General features: G+C 38.6%; 2 protein-coding genes across 2 annotated transcripts; both read right to left on the bottom strand.

Moving 5' to 3' along the window:
* Positions 1–772: 772 nt before the first annotated feature.
* On the bottom strand, positions 773–1,759 carry LOC141627556 (protein FAR1-RELATED SEQUENCE 5-like). Its single transcript, XM_074440795.1, has one exon. It carries the CDS (start codon positions 1,757–1,759, stop codon positions 773–775), a length of 987 nt encoding a protein of 328 aa, XP_074296896.1.
* A 14,045-nt stretch (positions 1,760–15,804) lies between these two features.
* LOC141627555 (uncharacterized) lies at positions 15,805–17,478 on the bottom strand. Its single transcript, XM_074440793.1, has one exon. The coding sequence runs from the start codon at positions 17,476–17,478 to the stop codon at positions 15,805–15,807; it is 1,674 nt and encodes a 557-aa protein (XP_074296894.1).
* Positions 17,479–22,357: the final 4,879 nt, after the last annotated feature.

Below are 22,357 nucleotides of genomic sequence, written 5' to 3'. Positions count from 1 at the left end.
TCGGACCATAAGGTACCAATTTTGTGCCGTCTAACATCTAATGAGTTACAATCTTCAATTAAAGTATGTGGCACATTATTACAAATCGGTTGACATGTTGCCAATTTGCTCCACCTACTTATGAGATACATTCTGGAACATTGTCAAGGCCTTGTTCTTTCAACACGTAAAGCGCATGACGGCACAAAATTCCATGTCTCTCGAACTTTTTACAGTGCGTTCACTTTCATGTCGTCGAGAGATAAAGTTAACATAGTAAACCTTGTCTTTTTCACGATCAATAATGGGGATCACCTTTGGTAGTAACCCCTAACATTTTAACACCACAAGTGAAACAAGCGACCACCCACTCGTTTTTAAATTCAGAAAACATCCTGGGGTGTAGAACTCGAAGCGTGTTTTTCCAACGGGTGAGGCGTTTCTAGATCGGGAAGGAGTTTTTGACTCGGCTATTAATTTGGATTGTTTCCATCATTTGAGCGTCCATAGCACTTTCATACCTCATAAGAAACTCAACCAAAGTTAAGTGTGGGTTCATGAAATTTCCGAAAAGCTATTCTCCGACTCGGACACGGACGTGGTTCTCATTAGTCCACCCATAAATAAATCCCTGAAATATGCTGGAATCCAATAAGCCCTTTTGTCAAACATGGTATCTAACCATTCATTGCCGGTCAGCCCGTATGAAGATATAACCGAGCACCACCGTTCCTCAAACTCAGACGGTTCGATATCTTCTGCCCAAACACAGGAGCACAACTCTTTCATGAAGTTAGTTTCCCGATATAGCGTAGTTCCGATCTTGTCGCGCAGCTTTTTCATGATATGCCACATGCAATATCTGTCTTTGAGTTTTGTCCCCAAACACTGTTTTAACCCCTGATCTTATGCCCCTATCTTGATCAGTAATTATGCATACAGGATACTTATTGCTCATTGCACTTAGAAAATTCTGAAACAACCATACGAAATCCTCATCAGTCTCTTTCCTTATAAGTCCTGCTCCAAATGACACGCATTTCTTGTGATGGTCAACCCCCGTGAAAGGTGCAAATATCATTTTATACGTGTTCATATTAAACGTCGTGTCAAAAGACGTCATATCACCAAAAAGACTGTAATTCTTTATAGCTATAGGGTCAAACCAACAAACCCTAGATAGTCGACCACGATCGTCAACATCAAAATCAAAGTAGTACGAACTACACATGGCTTTTTTGTGCATGAAATTTTCAATCATCATTTGCGCGTCATACCCTTTAATAAATTTTTTCACATCCCTCCAAAAATTTTTGAAGTCCTCAAGTGATGCCCCGACATTTTGATACCCTTTCACGTATTCTTTGAACATCCTAAAGCTTTGCACAGGCCCTTTATTCACCTTAGAATTCTCAACAATCATGGATTTATGTATAAGGGTTAATTCTCGTGACTCAGTCAAATGCACCACGGTGTTTGGTGTTGAGAGGAGATGGGTATGTCCTTCATGAAAGTCAACAATCACATATTGACCTTTTTCATTTCTACGGAAAAAAATTTTTGCATTACATAAAATTCTAGTTCTTTGTCTCTTTTTTACCTTCCCTTTAGGCTTACTTTCTCCAGCTTTACTGCACACACAGTACTTAGTCATGACAACCCCATCCACGTTTCGTTGCGTCGACTTTCTCATTTTAAAACCGGAGTTAGTAGCATAAGCCTTATAGAAATCTAGCCCATCATCTAGTTTATCAAAGATCATACCCAAAACAGGCTTCATTTCTGGCGCACATACGGGTATTCTTTCCTTCGGGTTTGTCTCAATGATTGGTGAGCCTGCATCTATGCACGCTACACAGTAGAACAATAAGGGTATAAGCAGCAAGCTCAAATAACTAATGCACAACAAATATAATTTTCAGGTACGCTATTTTAGTCAAAAGCACGAAATCAATTCGAAAACAAAAACCCACAGAAATTATCTCAGAAAGTTGTGCCTGAACGCTGAAATTTCGTATTTTTCATTACTGTCTACTTAACGTAGACGTCAAGATACATCAATCATGTCTTATAATTTTGTCACAGGCAGAAAGTCAAATGTTTATTATGACACGAATCGGTATATCCCTTAATTATAATTCTAGATACGCTGCTGACAAAACACAAACGCATCAACTATACTAATATACATGTCTTTCATAAACGTTGGTCTATAAAGGGCGGTTTCGTTCTTCTGTCAGGCACGTTTTTCATATAAGGCAATTACATCAATTATACTAATATACATGCTATTGAACTAAACAGAATACTGTATAGCGTGCATAAGAAATATGATCAGCAAGTGTAATAATCAACTCTAAAACAAGCTGCATATCACATACACCAACTCTGGCGTAAGACAACTGTTCATATCCGTCGGACTCATCAATTTATGATATCAACCAGGATAACGATACATGAGAAGCAATCGTAATAATTTGTCTATCTATGTTTAAATTAGTATGAATACGCATCAAAATTATCAATAGATACATCAATCAGACGATTTTATTGAAACGATTTATAAAAAAGGCTATATCAACTGATTTGCAGATGTACTTACCTAGATGAGATGATGACTGCACGATATCATTGCTAGCAATTTGGAACAATCGATCAAGTATGTTCCCCTAAATCGCTAGAACCTTCAACATCCATAATTTTCTACGATTGAAATAATTCTGGAATGCCAATCGAAATCACAAAAATCGATTGTTCATGCATCAATCACACCAATTCAATCAGAAAAATATTATAACAGTACATCAATTAGATGATCAACGCCATTGATTATGATCAATTTAAATCGATTTTTGGTAATTTTGTAGTTTTAAGGATTTCATGGAATTTTCTAGTTCTTCGCGGAAATATTTGTTTTGATTTGGGGGAAAAGTTTTGGAAAGTAGAGAGAGAAAGAGAATTTTGGATTTTTTTTTGTCAAAACAGTAAGGTTAGTCGCGCGTAGGATTTTCGAGGTTTCCGTGTTATTTTTTGTTTAAAATCCTACTATTGTAGGTCGTTCTCACCGTTTGCACCGAGTGATCGTTCTCACCGGATCCCGCCTCTATATATATATATATATATATATATATATATATATATATATATATATATATATATATATATATATATATATAGAGAGGCCGGATCCGGTGAGGCACCTCATTATGGCGAGGCGGCCGGCCTCACCAAATTCCTTCATTAGATTGGGGCGGATTTGTTAGTGCGTGATCATTAAATTTGGGCTGAAAATTTGGCCCAAATATTTTATATATTTAAAATAAACACACAAACACAACGACTCAAATATTCTACATCGACAAGCTACAACGATTCATCAATTTTAGCCATCAAACCCAAATATGATCCATAAACTAATCAATTTTAGCGATTGTCCAGTAGATTCCAATTACAACGATTTGCCGATCAACAAGCTACAACAATAATATCGTGATTTGATCAGTTTCAGAAGATTTTATTTGATTAATTTGAAGGTAATTTCATGTTTTTGATAAAAATTGAATATATTCATATAATTTTGTTAATTCAATAATAAAGTGATGATATAAGGTTAGAATTTGATCAAATTGAGCGATTTCGTAATTAATTTTGCATTGATTTTTGTTACTGTGTTGATTTTTGCTTGTTTGATGATCGTTTTATTCGCGAGTTTAGAATCGTGATTCAAAGAGCGATGATTTGAAATGTGATCATCGTTGTTTGTGATTCGTGTTTGAGATTTGTTACTGTACTTGTTAGTTTGATGTTCATTGTTACTATTAGTTTAATCATGATATTTATTTGTATAATTGAGGGAAACGACACCGAAATTTGTCGAATTTGGTGTCTTTGATGAACATGTTGCGGTAGCTAACTTCAAAGACATTGCTTTCTATTGGCTTTGCTTTTCTGTTTTTCTCACTTGAAAATGCTAATTGTGTCTCGAAGAATCCTTCTATTGACCGTGTAAAAGACATTGGCTGCATCATTCTTTTAATTAGTTTAATGTTCTCTGTATGCCTTTAATTGACCAGTATTCCCTTTCCTCATTTCACTAAACAACCTTTTCCCCTTTATCTTCTTTTGTGTAATAGCTCCAAAAAGACCGGTTGACAAGCCGGCTCGTTTCGGGGAGATACCAACAAGTGCACATCAATCCGATATCATTGTCACCCAAAGTCCCGGAGCCCCTCTTCCTCCCAAGATACCCACCTACACCGTTGAAATCATCAATACCGTGTCTCGGGTTGTGACATTTCTAACATACACATCCACTTTGTGGGCTGATTTAGCTCGCTCGTCTCATTGACCCTCGCATCTTCAAGCGTATCAATTACAACGATTGCCTTGTCAATGGTGGCCACCCTCTCCCAAACGGGCAATCAATTTCATTCCAGTATGCTGACACTCGGAGTTACCCGCTGGTTATTTCAGCCATGAGTTGCTTGTGAAGTCCTTAACACGTATGATTAGCGATTAATTTTGCATTTTGAGTTGTTAAATTTTGTCCATAATTAGTCTTCTTGCTTGCTTTACGGTTAGTCTTGAAATCACCCAGTGATTATATCGAGCAACCAAACCGATTCTTTGTGAACTGCTTTGCTTGGGCTCTATATAGTTGTCGAGTCGTTGATAATCGTTTGTGTTGTGGTAGAATACACGAGGCTTTTAGTAGGGAGAAAGCCCTGATTTTGATGCGAAAATTTTGTGATGTAATTAGTCTACAATCTAGAGAGCATTAATGTCTCAATTCAGTCACAATTGTGTCATGTGGGCATATTTTTTCCTTATTTGGTGAATCTCAGACCTTATTTTGTGAATCTCAGACCTTGTTCAGTGAATCTGAGAGCTTGTTTTGTGAAACTTGGTCATCATAAGTGGTTAAAATCACCTATTTTGTTCTTTGCCTTATTTTGTGAATCTTAGTCCTTATTTTGTGAATCTCATACCTTATTTAGTGAATCTTAAGGCTTGTTTTGTGAAACTTGATCATCATAAGTGGTTAAAATCACCTATTTTGCTCTTTTCTTTATTAGGTGAATCTCAGACTTTGTTTTGTGAATCTCAGACCTTGTACGGTGAATCTGGGAGCTTGTTTTGTGAAACTTGGTCATCATAAGTGGTTAAAATCACCTATTTTGTTCTTTGCCTTATTTTGTGAATCTCAGTCCTTATTTTGTGAATCTCATACCTTATTTAGTGAATCTTAAGGCTTGTTTTGTGAAACTTGATCATCATAAGTGGTTAAAATCACCTATTTTGCTCTTTTCTTTATTAGGTGAATCTCAGACTTTGTTTTGTGAATCTCAGACCTTGTTAAGTGAATCTTAGAGCTTGTTTTGTGAAACTTGGTCATCATAAGTGGTTAAAATCACGTTTTTTGCTCTTTTCCTTATTTGGTGAATCTCAGACCTTATTTTGTGAATCTCATATCTTATACAAAGTGAATCTTAAGGCTTGTTTTGTGAAACTTGATCATCATAATTGGTTAAAATAACCTATTTTGCTCTTTTCTTTATTAGGTGAATCTCAGACTTTGTTTTGTGAATCTCAGACTTGTTCAGTGAATCTTAGAGGTTGTTATGTGAAACTTGGTCATCATAAGTGGTTAAAATCACGTTTTTTGCTCTTTTCCTTATTTGGTGAATCTCGGACCTTATTTTGTGAATCTCATACTTTATTTAGTGAATCTTAGGGCTTGTTTTGTGAAACTTGGTCATCATAAGTGGTTAAAATCACCTTTTTGCTCTTTTCTTTATTCGGTGAATCTCGACTTTGTTTTGTGAATCTCGATTTTGTTCAAAGTGAATCTTAGAGCTTGTTTTGTGAAACTTGGTCTTAAAATCACCTTTTTTGCTCTTTGGAATAACACTACATGCTCTTTGGAATAACATGAGAAACATATGACTCGAATACTCGGGTGAAGTGGTGACTTATAAACTTATATTGTGGCCATTACATCAATCGTAGTGTGTTGGTGGAATATTCAGTTTCTACTAAACTAGCTCATTAGCTCAATTGGTAGAGCATTTGTGCAATTGCATAAAGGATGTAGGTTCAATTCCTACATGAGCTTCTATTATCAATATATGTAACATAAGTGTTACTTTATCAAATAAACAGTGTTATTATATATACGAAACAATGTTACATTATCAAATAACTAGTGTTATTCTTAGCTAGCATCACTTTGTTCGCTCCCCCTGTGGCGTGGGAAAGCGTGTGCACCGATAAAACCGCAGTGGGCTAGGCATTGTTAACGGCCAGTGCGGAACGTGGCCATGATTGCTAAATATACATGGTGGTTGCTTTGTAAGGTGACCATCTATGGATAAAATGGGTTAGCCACGTTTATATCAAGCAACAGGATTGGAATAGCTACCAACCTACTATGAACTCAAGCTGGACATGGAGACAAATTTGCAAAGTCAAAGATCGATTAAAGGGGGTATGTGAATGGGACCTGGGGATCTAATAATGGGAGATATACTACGGCTATAGGATATCAATGGCTCATGGGAGACCCCGAGAAGAAGATCGGTACCGTACCATGTGGTCCGGAATAGGTTGGCTTTACCTAAGCACAATTTCATTGCCTGGTTATATGCTAAGGATAGACTCTTGACTAAGGATAGATTGATCAAGCATGGGCTACTTATTGACGGGAACTGTGATATCTGTAGTAACGCTATTGAGACAAGTGAACATCTGTTCTTCTTATGCTCTTTCGATGAGATGCTTGCGGGGGATAGGGACTGGCCGGGTGTGGACATACCGAGCATGGTACTGGATTTGGTGCGTGGGAAGCTTAAAATGAAATCCTTGATGAAGAAGCGGTGATCATAGCTGCAATCTTGGCTCTGTACTACCACGCCGGTGGGTCGGGAATAAATGCGGGAAGGAAATGGTGCTACCTCACCTTGCAGTGTCATAAGGCGGGTTCAACACTCATCCGTTAAAGTGGGTAATCGTAAATTATGGAATACTAAGCATAGAGTAGATAGTGAATGGTGTACTAAAGTTGATATTAGAATGCAGTAGTGAGTTATAGCCGATGACATCCATGTGATGTGGTTGTGCTTCCTTGTAAAACAATGGTCTTTGTACTTAATTGTCCTAAAAAATCTAATAAAGAAATTAACATTTCACCAAAAAAAGCATCACTTTGTTCGATAATTATTGTTACCACATAGAACAACTAATGTTACTACAAAGTGTAACTAGTGCTTTATATATGTTCGTCTATGTGGGGCTCGAACCCACACCATGTGCAATAACACATTGCTCTACCTTTTGAGCTAATAGACGACAATGGCCAAATCCGATATGAAAGTAGACAAATAACAACTTATACTCGTATGACAAAAGTACACATAAAATCAAATTATGATCATAACAAGATGCTCCTTTCGATATGACAAAAACACTAATTGTGATTGTGAGACCACGACACGCACTCACATCCGATGACAAAGCCGAGTCCGAGTAACATAGATCATAGGCATATGAAACCACATAATTTGACACCACCATACCTGACATTGATAACATCATCTACTCGCGCCGGTGAGCAGAGTAACCATCTTTGTCCCCGATAAACACACGAAATTGTTCCACCATCAACAAGTGAAACAAAAGCCAGGTCTCATTTCAAATTTCGAGCTGACAAAAATGCAAGCGTACCTTCTACTGACCATCACCTAGGTGAAGTAATAAACGGGAATGGCTTGAAATATGTTGTCTCATATCTTTCATGATCACCATATAAAGTACGGAAAGTCAAGGCCATGAATGCTTGATACATAGATATCCACTACACTCGCCTTCAATCTCATTACCCTTCTCATCAACAATGACAGTCGGGAAGTAGACGGATGTAATAATTAGAACCAACTTCACGCGTTGGTAAAGAGGTTGAGAAATAAAGGAGTACAAATAGTAACTCTTAAGACACTACCTGAACTCCAAAGAAAGGAAAAGTGGCGGAACACGGCTTCGTGGCCAGGCACTGGTATAGGAGTTAGCTGCGTGTTAAAACAAAGACAAGTCAAGACACTCGTATAACAAAAGTCGAGAAGCACCATTAATGAGCTCATCCTTAAGCGTATCAAATAACTAGGAGCACATGTAGCGCATCATAATCCTCCCCAAAAAAACTTGGTACAGAGCGAAATTCATTCGATTAGATTGAATAACAACCATTATAAGACTATCAAAATCAATTAAGATTAGCACATTCCGCCTCGATAAATCAAAATCACTCTCGTAATCGAAACTCACACTTACTAATTTGTTTGCGGTGGGTAGTTGATCCGCTTACCCATAGGTCCAGGTTCAAGACGCTGTCAAAACTCAATGAGGAATTTCTGACTTTTTATCCGACTTTTACTCGTATTGAACCATGTGGTTTACAGGTGAAAAAACCGTGTTTGCCAAACACTCTAAGTCGCAAAGGGCGACTCAATAAAAACTCACACAACAATTGCTCAACTCAAAAGCACGTAATCCATATCATTAATTTATCACCATCAATTAAAAGCTTAATAGATACGATAATTGAACATGATCAAACATGTGGTAAACAATGAAACCAACAAATAATAATCAGCAAAACCCTAACCCCTAACTAAAGCAAAGCTATACCACAAAGAATTACAACGACGAAGATGATGATAACGGTAAAAGGAAACACAAAGAAGAAATGAGTAATTAAACTAGTTGAGGTTTAATTTAGCAAATTAAATAAGTCGATCGAAAATTAGTGTGATGGATACGGATGAAAGCAGGATGAATCGAAATGAAGATTAGTTGATCGAAATTACCTAATTTCAGGATGACAATGGCGGTCGGGAAGCTCAGATAATGGCGGTTGAAAAGCTCACTGATAATGGCGAACTTGGAGCTGAAAATGGAGCTCAGTTGACGATGAATTGTAGAGAGAGAAGTTGGACGAAGTAAATGAATTGTCGGGGTTGAGTAAATGAACTTGGTGCGTTAATTAATTAGAATTATATAGGGGACACGTGGCATCATCTGGTGAGTCTATAATTTTTAGATCGAATGGTTTAGAAGGTGTCCAGCCGCCTCACCCTAAGAAGGGTGCCTCACATGATTCAATCTCTCTCTCTCTCTCTATATATATATATATATATATATATATATATATATATATATATATATATATATATATATATATATAGAATCGGATCCCGCATTTAACCAAAATAGGTGCGAAGCAAACTGCACGAACTCCCTCAAAAAGCCTGATAAAAAGAAATCCACGGTCCAAAGGCATTTCTATACATACTGACATATTCCACCCTTAACATATCTATGAAGCATCCCTATCCCTCTTCATCTCAGCCTCTAACCTTCCTCATCCATATCCATTACCCGCCACTGACACCGACAACCTTGTCGGAACTCACCTCCAAACTCGTCGGCGCACCTATAGCTACCTTCAACCTCAATGTTAACTTCATCATACTTTCCCACTTCATATACCAATACTACCACCACCTAAAAGAGCCGCCACCATCTGGCACCGATGTCGACGTCGACCACCTTGACGCCAATATTTTTATGGATCTTCTTGTCACTTCTTCTTTCCTTTCTCGCCGTAGCTCAACTTGATCTGCGTCACTACCTTCTTTTACAAAAAAAATCGTGAATTAAATCCTAGATCTACTATAAAGGAACTAGATTTCCAAAAAAAAAATAAGTTATTCGAATGATTTCGAGTCGGGAAATGTTGTTGTTGGGCAAATCTGACTTTATCGGTTGTGGTAATGGTGCGAAATGGAGGTTGTCGATAAGGGTGAGGGACCTGTGAGGTTGGGTTTTATGACAAGGCATCATGTTCCTCCTATTTAGTTGATCTACTAAAAATGATGGTGCATTTCGAAAAAGTAACAACAATGGTGGCTTACTCGGAAAATTCCGAACCCAAAAGCATCTTACTCGGCAAAAATTGCAAAGACCTGATTCACTTTTTTTGTTTGAAATTATACTTTCCGATGCGAAATTTTCTGATTATGTCACTGGTGTAGTTACTTTTTTGAAATTCATTTTCATTTTATGTAGATCAAACATTTACTTTATGAAAATTTAAAAAATTACAATATTTGTTCGTTCGGGGTGGTTTCTAATTGTAGATCTACAGCAAATTAAGAGGATTTCAAAAGGTAAAGACCATCGGTTTTAATCTCAGAGAAATTTTCACCTGAAAACATTCTCACTGGCTATAAAATTTGATTCGAAAATTTGTGACATATTCATTTGTGTGGTTAATTTTTAGAAAACTCCTCTTTTTGTTCTGTAGATCTAGGATTTGAGTCATTTTCTTTTAAAATTTTGAGTAGATCTATGGTGTTTATGGGGGGGTATCAAATGTTGTCGATACAATATGCAGCTGGTGGTACCCTATTTTTGTTCGTTCGGGGTGGTTTCTAATTGTAGATCTACAGCAAATAGGGTGGTCGAAATATGCAGCTGGTGGAGTGGTAGTGGTGGCAGTAGGTGGTGGCGGTGGTGGTGCGTGGTGGTGGGAAGTAGTGTTTGGGCGTGGATACGTGTATGAATACTACTAGATACGTATATGAATACTACTGGATACACATACAATTTGTGTATGTGGAAGTATTGACATGTGTATCCGGCAGTATTGATATACGTTAGAAGGGTGGATACACAAAATACCACCCTAGATACACAAGGTATTAATACGAGATACATGTGTATCCGGCAGTATAACCATGTGTATCTGGTATTAATATGATGCGTATTCGGAAGTATAAACTTGTGTATCCAGAAATATTAAAATGTGTATCTGGCTTTAATGTCATGTGTATCCGCAAAAAATATAAAATGTATCCGTAAAAAAATTAGTTTAAAAAAGTGTAAAAGTTCATCTACAATTTTAGTGTTGAAATTTTTGTATTTACATATGTAATATAATGTATCTAATAAGAAGTGTATGTAGTAAAGAAATAAAGTGTATCTGAAAAAAAAAAAAAAAAAAAAAAAAAAGTCAAAATAAGCTAGTTCGCACGGTTCAGACGTTAAGGCGATTCGTACACGAACCCGCCTATATATATATATATATATATATATATATATATATATATATATATATATATATATATAAAGAGGATATAATGAACCGAATGAGGTCAGTATTTTAGATAAACTGATTACAATATATATGAGATTATCTTGTGGAATACTCCGAGAATATTCCTTTGTATAATATCCTAACTATAATAATAATATGAATATCTTTAATATGATATTCTCTAATATCCTCTAATATAATATTCTCTAATATTCTCTAATACACCCCCGCAGTCAAAACGGTAGTTGACGGACGCTTTGACTGAACGAAAAGATAGTGAAGGATACCGCTGAAAATGAGCCGAGTTGACCTTTGTCGGCGCGCTAACCGGTTGAGGTGCCTTGCCCTTGTCTGTTCTGGCCATAGAATATGAATGCCACACAAAGTAATAACAAAATAAACACTAATTGTGCACGAGTGTTGAAACCGCTCGTGAGACACAAAACTAATAGGTCAAGGTGCACGAGTGCCGTAGCAGCTCGTGAAACACCGACAACGTAAAAAAAGAAACAAATGGTGCACGAGGGCCGAAGCAAACTCGTGAAACACCGGTACGGTGGGGGCCGAAGCAAACTGATCACAACCTACAAATTAAAATAAAAGCACAATAAAACTAAACCATAAACAAAAGCACACATCCAAGAAGCACTTCGATCCTGTCGCGGTAGTGGTTGGCCATGCGGGTCGAAACCGGCGGAGTCAGACCACCCGACCCGTTAGGCAGGGGTGGTTGCTGGGGCGAACCTGAGACGGACAAGGAGAAGGCAATAACGGGACATGGCGGAGGTTTAGAACGGTGGCGGTCGCCAAAGCAACATCGCAGAGAAGGTCGCCGTAGCAACAATAGACAACCGCGGCGGAGGTAACGGCGGCAATGGCATGGACGAAGGCAACGACGTCATCGACGGAGGCACACAAACTTGAAGCACAAAGGAGGGTAGAGAAATTTATTTGTTCCTAATATATATATATATATATATATATATATAGAGAGAGAGAGAGAGAGAGAGAGAGAGAGAGGGGGGAATCTCGTGTGTTTGGTTCTTAGGAGGAGATTGAATAAATAAAAAAAACAAAGCCTTGGCAATCTCTCATCAGTAAACCGACATCATTAGATCGTCTTCTTCCCAAAATCCTATATTCATCCGTTCTCCACCTCCAAACAAAAAAGAACCCAGATTTGTGTAAAATAACAATTAAAAAACAAAAAATACCTAGAATTTTGCGCAAAGAAATTACATTATCAATGATATCTCCTGGAGTTTCACAAATTATACCATCAAAATCAACAATATTGTTAATTTTCGATATTTTGGAGCCCAAATATGGGTTGTGTACTTGTGTTGTTTATACCCGTTATTCTTTCGCGCTATTTATATTGTTAAAAATAAATATTTTTCGCAGTATTATTCGATTGGGGGAAGACCGAGTCATGGACGAGTTACGCCATAATCATATTCGTTTGCTTCATCTTCGCCGTGTTTTACCAATATATGGAAGATCGACGACTGAGCTTCTTAGCCATGGCGGTTGCGCCGCCTCATCAACAACCATCGATCGCCGTCCCTCTCATTCTGCGACTCAGAACTCAGGTGGGTAAATGGGTCAGAGTTGCTACAGCGGTGTTGGTGGGAGTGAACTCGGGGATTGCGTATATGTTGATGCTTGTACTGATGTTGTTTAATTGTGGAGTTTTGATTGCGATTGTATTGGGATTTGGTGAAACCATTCGGTGGTCCGGAGTTTCCGCTACGGTGGTATTATAGTGTTGCAGGTAGGTGGCACCGGGACGACAGAGTCTGGTTGTTTAGCGTGAAACCATTCGGTGGTCTGGTGGCTCTGGTCTGGTGACGGTGGAGAGCAGATGAGTATTAGATTGTAATACCCTGAGGGTTAGTATTGCATTATTGTTCAATATATACCGGATTACAGAATATTCACAAGGATACAAATCTCAGAAATCAAGGGATTTCCGTATCATAATCCAACTAATTATGTTAACAAGATATCCAGTACAATATTTACTAATACACCCCCGAAGTCGGAGCGGGAGGAGGACGAACGCTCAGGCTGGACCGGAAGCGGTAGAAAAGATGTCGTGGAAGTCCCTTGGTAAATATATCAGCATATTGGTATTCAGAGGGAACATGAAGAACACGAACAAGGCCAACCTGAACTTTCTCGCGGACGAAATGAATGTCCAATTCAATGTGCTTGGTACGCTGGTGTTGGATAGGATTGGTGGACAAATACACGGCAGAGACATTGTCACAAAAAACGACAGCAGCTCGAGGAACGCGAACATGAAGTTCCAGTAACAAATTTCGGAGCCAACTCGTTTCAGCTACAGCATTAGCTACGGCCCGATATTCGGCCTTGGCACTAGAACGTGACACCGTGGGCTGGCGCTTGGCAGACCAGGACACAAGGTTATCACCGAGAAAAACGCAGTAGCCAGAGGTAGAACGGCGGGAGTCGGGACACCCGCTCCAATCAGCGTCCGAATAAGCAGTAAGAGATGTGGTGCGAGACGCGAAGATAGTAAGACCATGATCCAAGGTGCCCTTCAGATATCTCAAAATTCTTTTAAGGAATTGGAAGTGAGGTTCACGGGGAGAATGCATGAAAAGACAAACCTATTGTACAACATAGGAGATGTCCGGACGAGTAATAGTTAAATATTGAAGTGCGCTGGCAAGACTCCGATAAAGTGTAGGATCATCAATAAGAGGGCCTGCCGTGGTGCTTAGTTTCGCACCTGTTTCGACGGGTGTAGAGGTCGGATTACAGCGAGTCAAGTTGGCACGGGCTATAATGTCAGAGGCATATTTCTTTTGAGACAAAAACAAGCCACCTTCAGTTCGAGTTACTGTAATACCCAAAAAATGATGCAAGACACCCAAATCAGTCATAGAAAATTCCCGAGATAAATCATCAATAATATGGCGCACAAGGGAAGGACTGGACGCCGTGAGAATAATATCGTCCACGTAAAGTAAGAGGTAAGCAGTATCGGGCCCGCGTTGGAATACAAATAGAGAAGTATCACAAATACTGGTTTTAAAACCTTTGGAGAGAACGAAAGTAGCAAAGCGCTGGTACCAAGCGCGTGGTGCCTGTTTCAACCCATAAAGAGACTTACGTAATCTACACACATGATGGGGAACGGTAGAGTCAACAAACCCGGGGGGTTGATGCATATAAACAGTCTCAGCTAGATCGCCATGAAGGAACGCATTCTTGACATCCAACTGGTGAATGGGCCAAGAACGAGAAACAGCTAGACTGAGCACAGTACGTATAGTAGTAGGTTTCACAACTGGGCTAAAAGTCTCGTCACAATCGACACCGACTTGTTGAGTTTTGCCATTAACCACGAGTCGGGCCTTATACCTTTCAAGGGAGCCATCAGCACGAAATTTGTGGCGATAGAGCCACATACACCGTATAATAGAAGCATGCTCGGGACGAGGAACTAAATCCCAAGTATGATTCTCCTGTAAAGCGATAAATTCGGCCTGCATAGCCGCATTCCAGTTCGGGTCACGGAGGGCAAGGTGAGGGCTTTTGGGAAGGGGGCTGACCGGTGTCTGGGAGGTGGCAGTAAGCGCGGTCTTTGGGGGCTTTGGTTTGAAAATGCCGTTCATGGCACGCGTGGTCATAGTATGAGTAGGGAGTGAAGGTGGGGGCGGAGGAGGTGGTATATGAGGGGATGTTGTAGAAGTCGGGGAAAGGGAAGGGAAGGGTATAGGTGAGGGCTGTGGCATGGGAATAAGGGGAGGTGATGGCGTGGCAGGAGAGGTCGTGGGCGTGGTAGGGGATGGAGAAACAGGGGAGGGGGTGGGTGTAGCAGGGGATTTGAGGATGGGTTGATGGGGGCTGATAGGTGTTTGCGGGTTTGGCGGGTCGGGTGTAGTTGATGGGTCGAAGTCAAAGAAAGTGGTGAGGGGCGGGTCGATAGAGGGTTGGAGGAAGGTGGAGGATTCGGGTTGAACCGTGAAGGAGGACGCGAACGGGAAGACAGACTCATCAAAAGTAACATGGCGAGAAAGGATGATTTTATTAGTAGCGAGGGAGAGACACTTGTACCCGCGGTTTTCAGTTGGGTAACCGAGAAAGACACATGGTGTAGACCGAAGAGCTAATTTGTGAGGTCGTTTAGCTGACAAATTTGGAAAACAAAGACATCCGAATACACGATGATGGGAGTATGAAGGTTCTTTAAGGAAGAGAGCGGAAGTTGGTGAGCGATAGTGGAGGAGACGACACGGGAGAATATTATGAAGGTAAGCGGCAGTGTGGAGTGCATCAACCCAGTACTTCGGTGGTAGGGATGCGTGATCTAGGATGGCTAAGACGATCTCATTAAGGCGTCGAATCATACGTTCGGATTTACCATTTTGTGGGGATGTTTGTGGACACGAGAATCGAAAGGTAAGACCATGTGTGTTAGCAAATTTTTGAAAGTCATTATTGTCAAATTCTCGACCAAGGTCGCATTGGAAAGACTTAATAAAACAATTCAATTGCATTTTAACATAGGCATGAAAGTGAGCAAATTTAGTGTAAACTTCGGATTTAAATTTAAGTGGATAGACCCATACGAATTGGGTGAAATTATCAATGAGAACAATATAATATTTATATCCCGTATGACTCAGAATAGGAGATGTCTACAAATCAGCATGAATAATATTAAAAGGAGCAGTGCTAATAGAATGAGACTCAACGAAAGGCAAGCGACGATGTTTACTAATTTGGCATGAAGAACATAAGTTTGAGCCAGGCTCCTTATTACAACGAAAATTAGAAGCAAAACTAAGACGACTAAGAATGGCAGGAGTCGGGTGACCAACACGTTGATGCCAGGTAGAAGATGTGAGACCGACAAAAGGCTTTGAAGAGGAGGGCGACTCGGTGGTTGACACGGGGTATAACTCGCCATGACTATTGCTCCTCAGAATCATCGTCCCAGTCCGGAGATCCTTCACAGAAAAACCAAGTGGGTCAAATTCTACGGAGACGTTATTGTCCTTTGTAAATTGTCGGACGGAAATTAAATTTTTAATGATGTGAGGCGTGTAAAGTACGTTGGTCAATTTTAAGGGGCGGTCTGTGGTGGGTATGGTGGTGGTACCGGTTCCCTGAACTGGAATGCTAGAGCCATTACCGACATATATAGACCGAATATTAGAAACTTTAGAGGAAGGAGAAAGAGTACCTGTGTAGGCAGTTATGTGAGACGATGCACCAGTGTCCATGTACCATTGGCCATCGTTAGGATTAAACGAGATGGCATTGAAAGCTTGCACAAGATCAGTGGGCAGAGGAGCCTCGGTGTCAGCCATGTGCGCCTGTGCCGTAGTGCCATAACCACCAGTGGTAGGCGGTTTCCAGGAGGAGCGAGAAGAGGACGCTGCTCGAGTGTTGGGTTGGTTCGTCCAGGGTTGCCACGGTGTGCTCCAACCAGGCTGAGTGGGGTACGGGCAGGGTGGCATGGGCCAGGGTGCCGACCACGGCGGTGGAGTCCACTGGACTCGGGTCCAATTCGATTGAGAGGAATTGGATTGCGACTTTTGAGAGCCACGGTTATTGGAGCGACCACCACTACGGTTATTACTTTTCTGATGACGACCCCGGTTGTTAGACCGTGGTGGTTGTTGTGGCTCATCAGAAATCTCAGGACCATGGGAGGACGGAGCCACCAAGGCAGTGGCGGGTTCAACACGAACGGCTTGACGCTGCTGCTCGAGTTCCAACATGCTACAGGCAGCGGCGAACGTGGGTAACGTCTGATTGATGTAGGCGGCGGTGGTATCGTAGTCCTTAGGGAGATCACGCACGAGTTGTAAAACAAGGCATTGATCGGATACGGTAACGTCCACATCCTTGAGTTGCCCAGCCAACTCTTTTAGGCGTTGGCAGTATGATTCAAGCGTCGGCATCGCGCCGAGTTTGAGATTCGAAAATTCATTTTCGAGAGCGGCAGCCCGAGACCCTTTGTTGTTCGTGAAAATGCCTTTCACGCGTTCCCATGCCTCATGAGCGGTGGATTCGTCTTCAAGGACTCGTGAGAGTAGATCATCAGAGAGAGTCCCATAAATCCATTGAAGGACGTGAGCATCGATCTCACACCATTCAGCGTAGTTAGCCGCGGTTTTAGCCGGAGCATCGGTGCCATCGATGTGATAAAGCACCTTATAGCCACGCGCATGGAGTTTGAACAATTTCACCCACGAGGAATAGGGAACTTTGACGCCATCAAGGACTCGGACCTTGTGCTGAATATTAGACACCGAGTAAACAGGGTGAAGTTTTGTGGGAGGGGTAGTGTCATTGCCTGCCATGGTGCTCGGGGAGAGAGACGGAAGACAGGGCGAGGACGATGCTAAGAGGCGGCTGAGTTTAGGATTAATGCTAAACCTAGTCTGATACCATATTAGATTGTAATCCCCTGAGGGTTAGTATTGCATTATTGTTCAATATATACCGGATTACAGAATATTCACAAGGATACAAATCTCGGAAATCAAGGGATTTCCGTATCATAATCTAAATAATTATGTTAACAAGATATCCAGTACAATATTTACTAATAATGAGTTCGAGTTTGGTGTTTCGAACTCGAATTCGATGTGCTTGTATTAATGGTAGTTGGAGTGTGACAAGGTTCGAATTGGGTTGCTGGTGATGTATGTGAATTGGTGGTGGTGGTGGCTGACGAAATGAAGGTGGGTGATAGAAGTTTGCAGATGGTTGGTTGAGTCTAATCAAATGTTTACAATTATCTTGCTGCCTACTGTTTTCTTTAGACTTATATTACTAATCACTTTCTTTTTTTCTATGGTTAATTAGTGTGTAACACTCACGGTCTCACGTCAACAAATATTTTACTGTTCACAAATATTTCACGTCAACAAATATTTTATTGGGATTCTTTAGACTCATACTCATTATGACCGACAAAAAATGCGATTTAAAGTTATAAACATCCATAAATAATGGTTGTCGGGTGCATGTATAAAAAAATTAGCATAATGAGAAAATTAGAGAAGCGTGAGAATAACAGAAGAATAACAACACAACAGTACAATAACAGCACAATAACACGGTAAAAAAAGAGTAAAAAAAATCAAAGTGACACCGGAATAACATCACAATAACACCAGAATAACAATAACACCAGAATAACAACACAATAACATGTGGTATAAAAAATAACAATAACAGCACAATAACACGTGGTAAAAAAAAAGAGAAAAAAAATCAAAGTCGTAAAAAAAAAAAGAATAATAACACGAGATAAAAAAAAAGAGAAAAAAAAATTAAAGTAAAAAAAAATCAGAGTAACACCAGAAAAACAAGTGGTATAAAAAGAAAAATAAAAAAAGGTAACATAATGAAAAAATTGGAGAAAAACATAAGAACTTAAGAATAACTCTAGAATAAGAGTGTGAGCACAAACTCACCATAAGAAACCAAACTTGCAAGTTTGGTTTCTTATGGTGAATTTGTACTCACATGTTATTGCAGTGTTATTCTTATGTTCTCATGCTTCTTTATTTTCTCTTTATGTTAGCTTTACTATTTTTATTTTTATTTTTATTTTGTGTTACCACCTGTTACTCCAGAGTTATTAGTTTTTTTTTTTTACCGTGTGTTATTCCAGTGTTACTCTTATACTTTTTTTTGCTACTTGTTATTCCAGTGTTACTCTTATGTTCTCTCATAGTTCTTTAATTTTCTCATTATGTTACCTTTTTTTTTTTTCCAGTTCTCTAGTTTTTTCATTATGTTACCTTTTTTTTTACCTCGTGTTACTCGGGTGTTATTGTGTTGTTACTCCGGTTGTGTTGTTACTCCGGTGTTATTCTGGTGTTATTGTGTTATTACTCCGATGTTATTGTGTTGTTACTGGGGTGTTATTTTGGTGTTATTGAGTTGTTATTCCGGTGTTATCCTGGATAGCTTATTGTTATTACTCCATTATTATCATCCTAAATTAGAGTACACATCCAAATGAATATAACGACATTGACATGTTTATATTTTTCAAATAAGCGACTAACACGGAATAAATGAACTGTTCAGTTAATTAACACCATGGACCTGCAAATATGAATTCACAATAGCTAGCACATAGACATTACAATTTGTACTAGGTAATTAGCGGATCTTGATCTAAGAAAGACCAGCTTGTGTACTAGGAAATTACTGGACCTTTTTACATTAATTGGCTTGTAGTTGAATGACCTTGCCTAACTCTTTATCCTCAACTACATTGACATTACAATTTGCCACAAAAGACCTGCTCTAATTATTTGTCGCTACAATTGCACAATTCCTTGCAATATTTCATACCTAAATTCATCAACATCAATTTAAATTTAACGGAATTAGTCAATCGTATCAAACTTCGTAAAAATGAACAATGAAATGACTAAACAAGAATCAATCTGATGAAGTAACATAATTCAAATGCATTGTAGTAATTCAATTGAAGAAATTAAACGAATACTTCCACGCAAGTTCCTAACTTAATCAACAACAATTCAAATCAAACGCATTAAAATGAATAATAAATGACGAAGATGACGATGTTCATACATCAATCTCATTACCGATATCTACAATGATGATGAAGATGTCAGTCTGAAGTTCGTTAATTCGACTCATCATGATGTTCCTCGTCATTCTCTGCCTCCTTCTCTTGATTGATTCAATCGCTCCATCTATCGATTCTTTACCTTTTTGATTGATTCAGTCGCTCCTCTTCAACATTATTCATCGACTGACGTTGTGATTTTGTTGAATTGAAACAATTCCAGAAAAAGAATCAGATGTTTTGATTATTTCATCACTCGTTTAAGAAATTATCATTTGAAAAATTGTTGAAAATTACTGCATCTCAAACGAAAATATGAAGAGAAAAATGGAACAAAAGTTTTTGGGAGAGAGAATCAGGTGTGCATAGGAAGGGAGTTGGGAAGGAGGACTTTTTGTAGTGTGCTAACTTTGTTTTAATTTTAGATTGAATCTTAGCCGCATATTTCTCATTATCTAGTGGTCCAGATTTGTGAGCACGAACTCACCATAAGAACGAAACTCACGAGATCCCGTCTCTCTCTCTCTCTCTCTCTCTCTCTCTCTCTCTCTCTCTCTCTCTGAGAGAGAGAGAGAGGAGTACTTATGAGTCCTCCTCTTCCATTGAGTTCCTAAGTCCTTTTAAGGACCATTGGATGGACTAACTAGATGGTTGAGATGGATGGAGAAAGAATGGATTAAGGACTACCAAAAAGAAAAGGAAAAAAATGTGGATGGTTGAGATTGGAAAAAAAAAAAAATTATTACTAATCAATTTTCTATATACTAACTAATTGTCTTTCTCTCTCTAGCCCCCTAATTAATCACTTTTGAGTTTCAGATTTGAGGAGTGTAACTCTTATCTTGTATGAGTTTTAAGAGTGTAACTTTGATTTTTTGAAGGGGTTTTGTATGCAGGAAATTTGAATTTATACAATTTTAACATTCTAAAAGTGTAACTCTAACATTTTACGAGTGTGACTTTGAAGTTTTTTTAGTGTAATTTTTATTTTTTATGACGAAAAATTTGAATTTATGTAATTTTAACATTTTACGAGTGTAACTTTGATGTTTTACGAGTGTAAATGCAATATTTTAAGAGTGTAATTTTGAATTTTTTGTGACGGAAAATTTGAATTTATATTATTTTAACATTTTACGAGTGTAACTTTGATGTTTTACGAGTGTAAATGTAATATTTTAAGAGTGTAAATTTGATTTTTTGATTTTTTTATAACGGAAATTTTGAATTTATATAATTTCAACTTTTTACGAGTGTAAATTTGATGTTTTACGAGTGTAAATGTAATATTTTAAAAGTGTAAATTTGAATTTTTAAGTAATTTTCTATATAAAAATTTGAATTTATATAATCTTAACATGTTACGAGTGTAAATGTGATGCTTTACGAGTGTAAATGTAATATTTTAAGTGTAAATTTGAAGGTCTACGAGTGTAAATTTGAAGGTTTACAAGTGTAAATTTAATGCTTTACGAGTGTAACTTTGGTCCTTTATGAGTGTAACTGTAGTCCGATCACCAATAAACACCACCACCCTCCTCCACCACCAACCCACCCTCATAAAAAAAGGTAGACCTATTAAAAAAAACCTGAAAAATAAAGCAAAAAAACTAGATCTGAAACAAAAAAAATAGAATGCGAGTGTAATTCTGAGAAAATACGAGTGTAACTCTGAGAAAATATAAGTGTAAATCTAAAAAAATATATATAACAAGACGAATTTAAACAAGCCGTGATTAAAAAAAATATATAAAACAAAAAGAGATTTGAAAAAATATAAAAAACTAGTGTAACTGTAAGGAAATATGAGTGTAACTTTGAGGAAATACAAGTGTAACTTTGAGGAAATATGATTGTAATTGTAAGAAAATACGAGCGTAAATCTGAAAATAAATATATAACAAGATTCGAAAACACAAAAAAAAAAATGGTAGATCTCATTTTTGTCGAGTGTAACTTTGATGGAGTACGAGTGTAACTTTGAAAGAGTACAAGTGTAACTTTAAAGAAATATGAGTGCAAATTTAAAGAAATACATGTGTAACTTTAAAAAAATACGAGTGTAACTTTAAAACCAGATCTGAAACCACCAAAATAACAAAGCGAGTATAACTTTAAGATTATAATAATAATAAAAAACAAAACTAAATTTGAATAAACCAATCTAAAAAAAAAGTGAAATACTACGTACCACCAAATCACAATTTTTTTAAAAAAAAGGGAAAGGGGCCATCACTACCACAACACCAACAATACTACGTACCACCAATCCCAAATTTTAAAAAAAAAATAAAAAATAGAACAACGACAGCAACACCACCCACCAACACCACAGCCCCGCCGCCACCACCACCACCATTACCAGATCTGCGAACCACCAACTCACCCCAACCACCGTCGGCACCTCTGACGCCGCCACCACAAAGCACGATCGTCATTGACAGCCCACAACCACCTTGTTACAGATCTGATTTTTTTTTTTTTTAAAAACCGAGTAGAAGGTGCAAGAGGACTGGCGTGAGGCGTGGTGGTGCAGGTTGTGTCGGGTTGTGGTGGGTGGTTGTCGGGATGAGGTCGTGGGTTGAGGTCGTGGTGACGTCGAATCGGCATATCTGGCGTGA

Source organism: Silene latifolia, chromosome Y (genome assembly GCF_048544455.1).
Source record: "Silene latifolia isolate original U9 population chromosome Y, ASM4854445v1, whole genome shotgun sequence".
NCBI classification, from domain to species: domain Eukaryota; kingdom Viridiplantae; phylum Streptophyta; class Magnoliopsida; order Caryophyllales; family Caryophyllaceae; genus Silene; species Silene latifolia.
The sequence above is the reverse complement of the archived record's forward strand: the minus strand, read 5'-3'. Positions and strand labels throughout refer to the sequence as shown.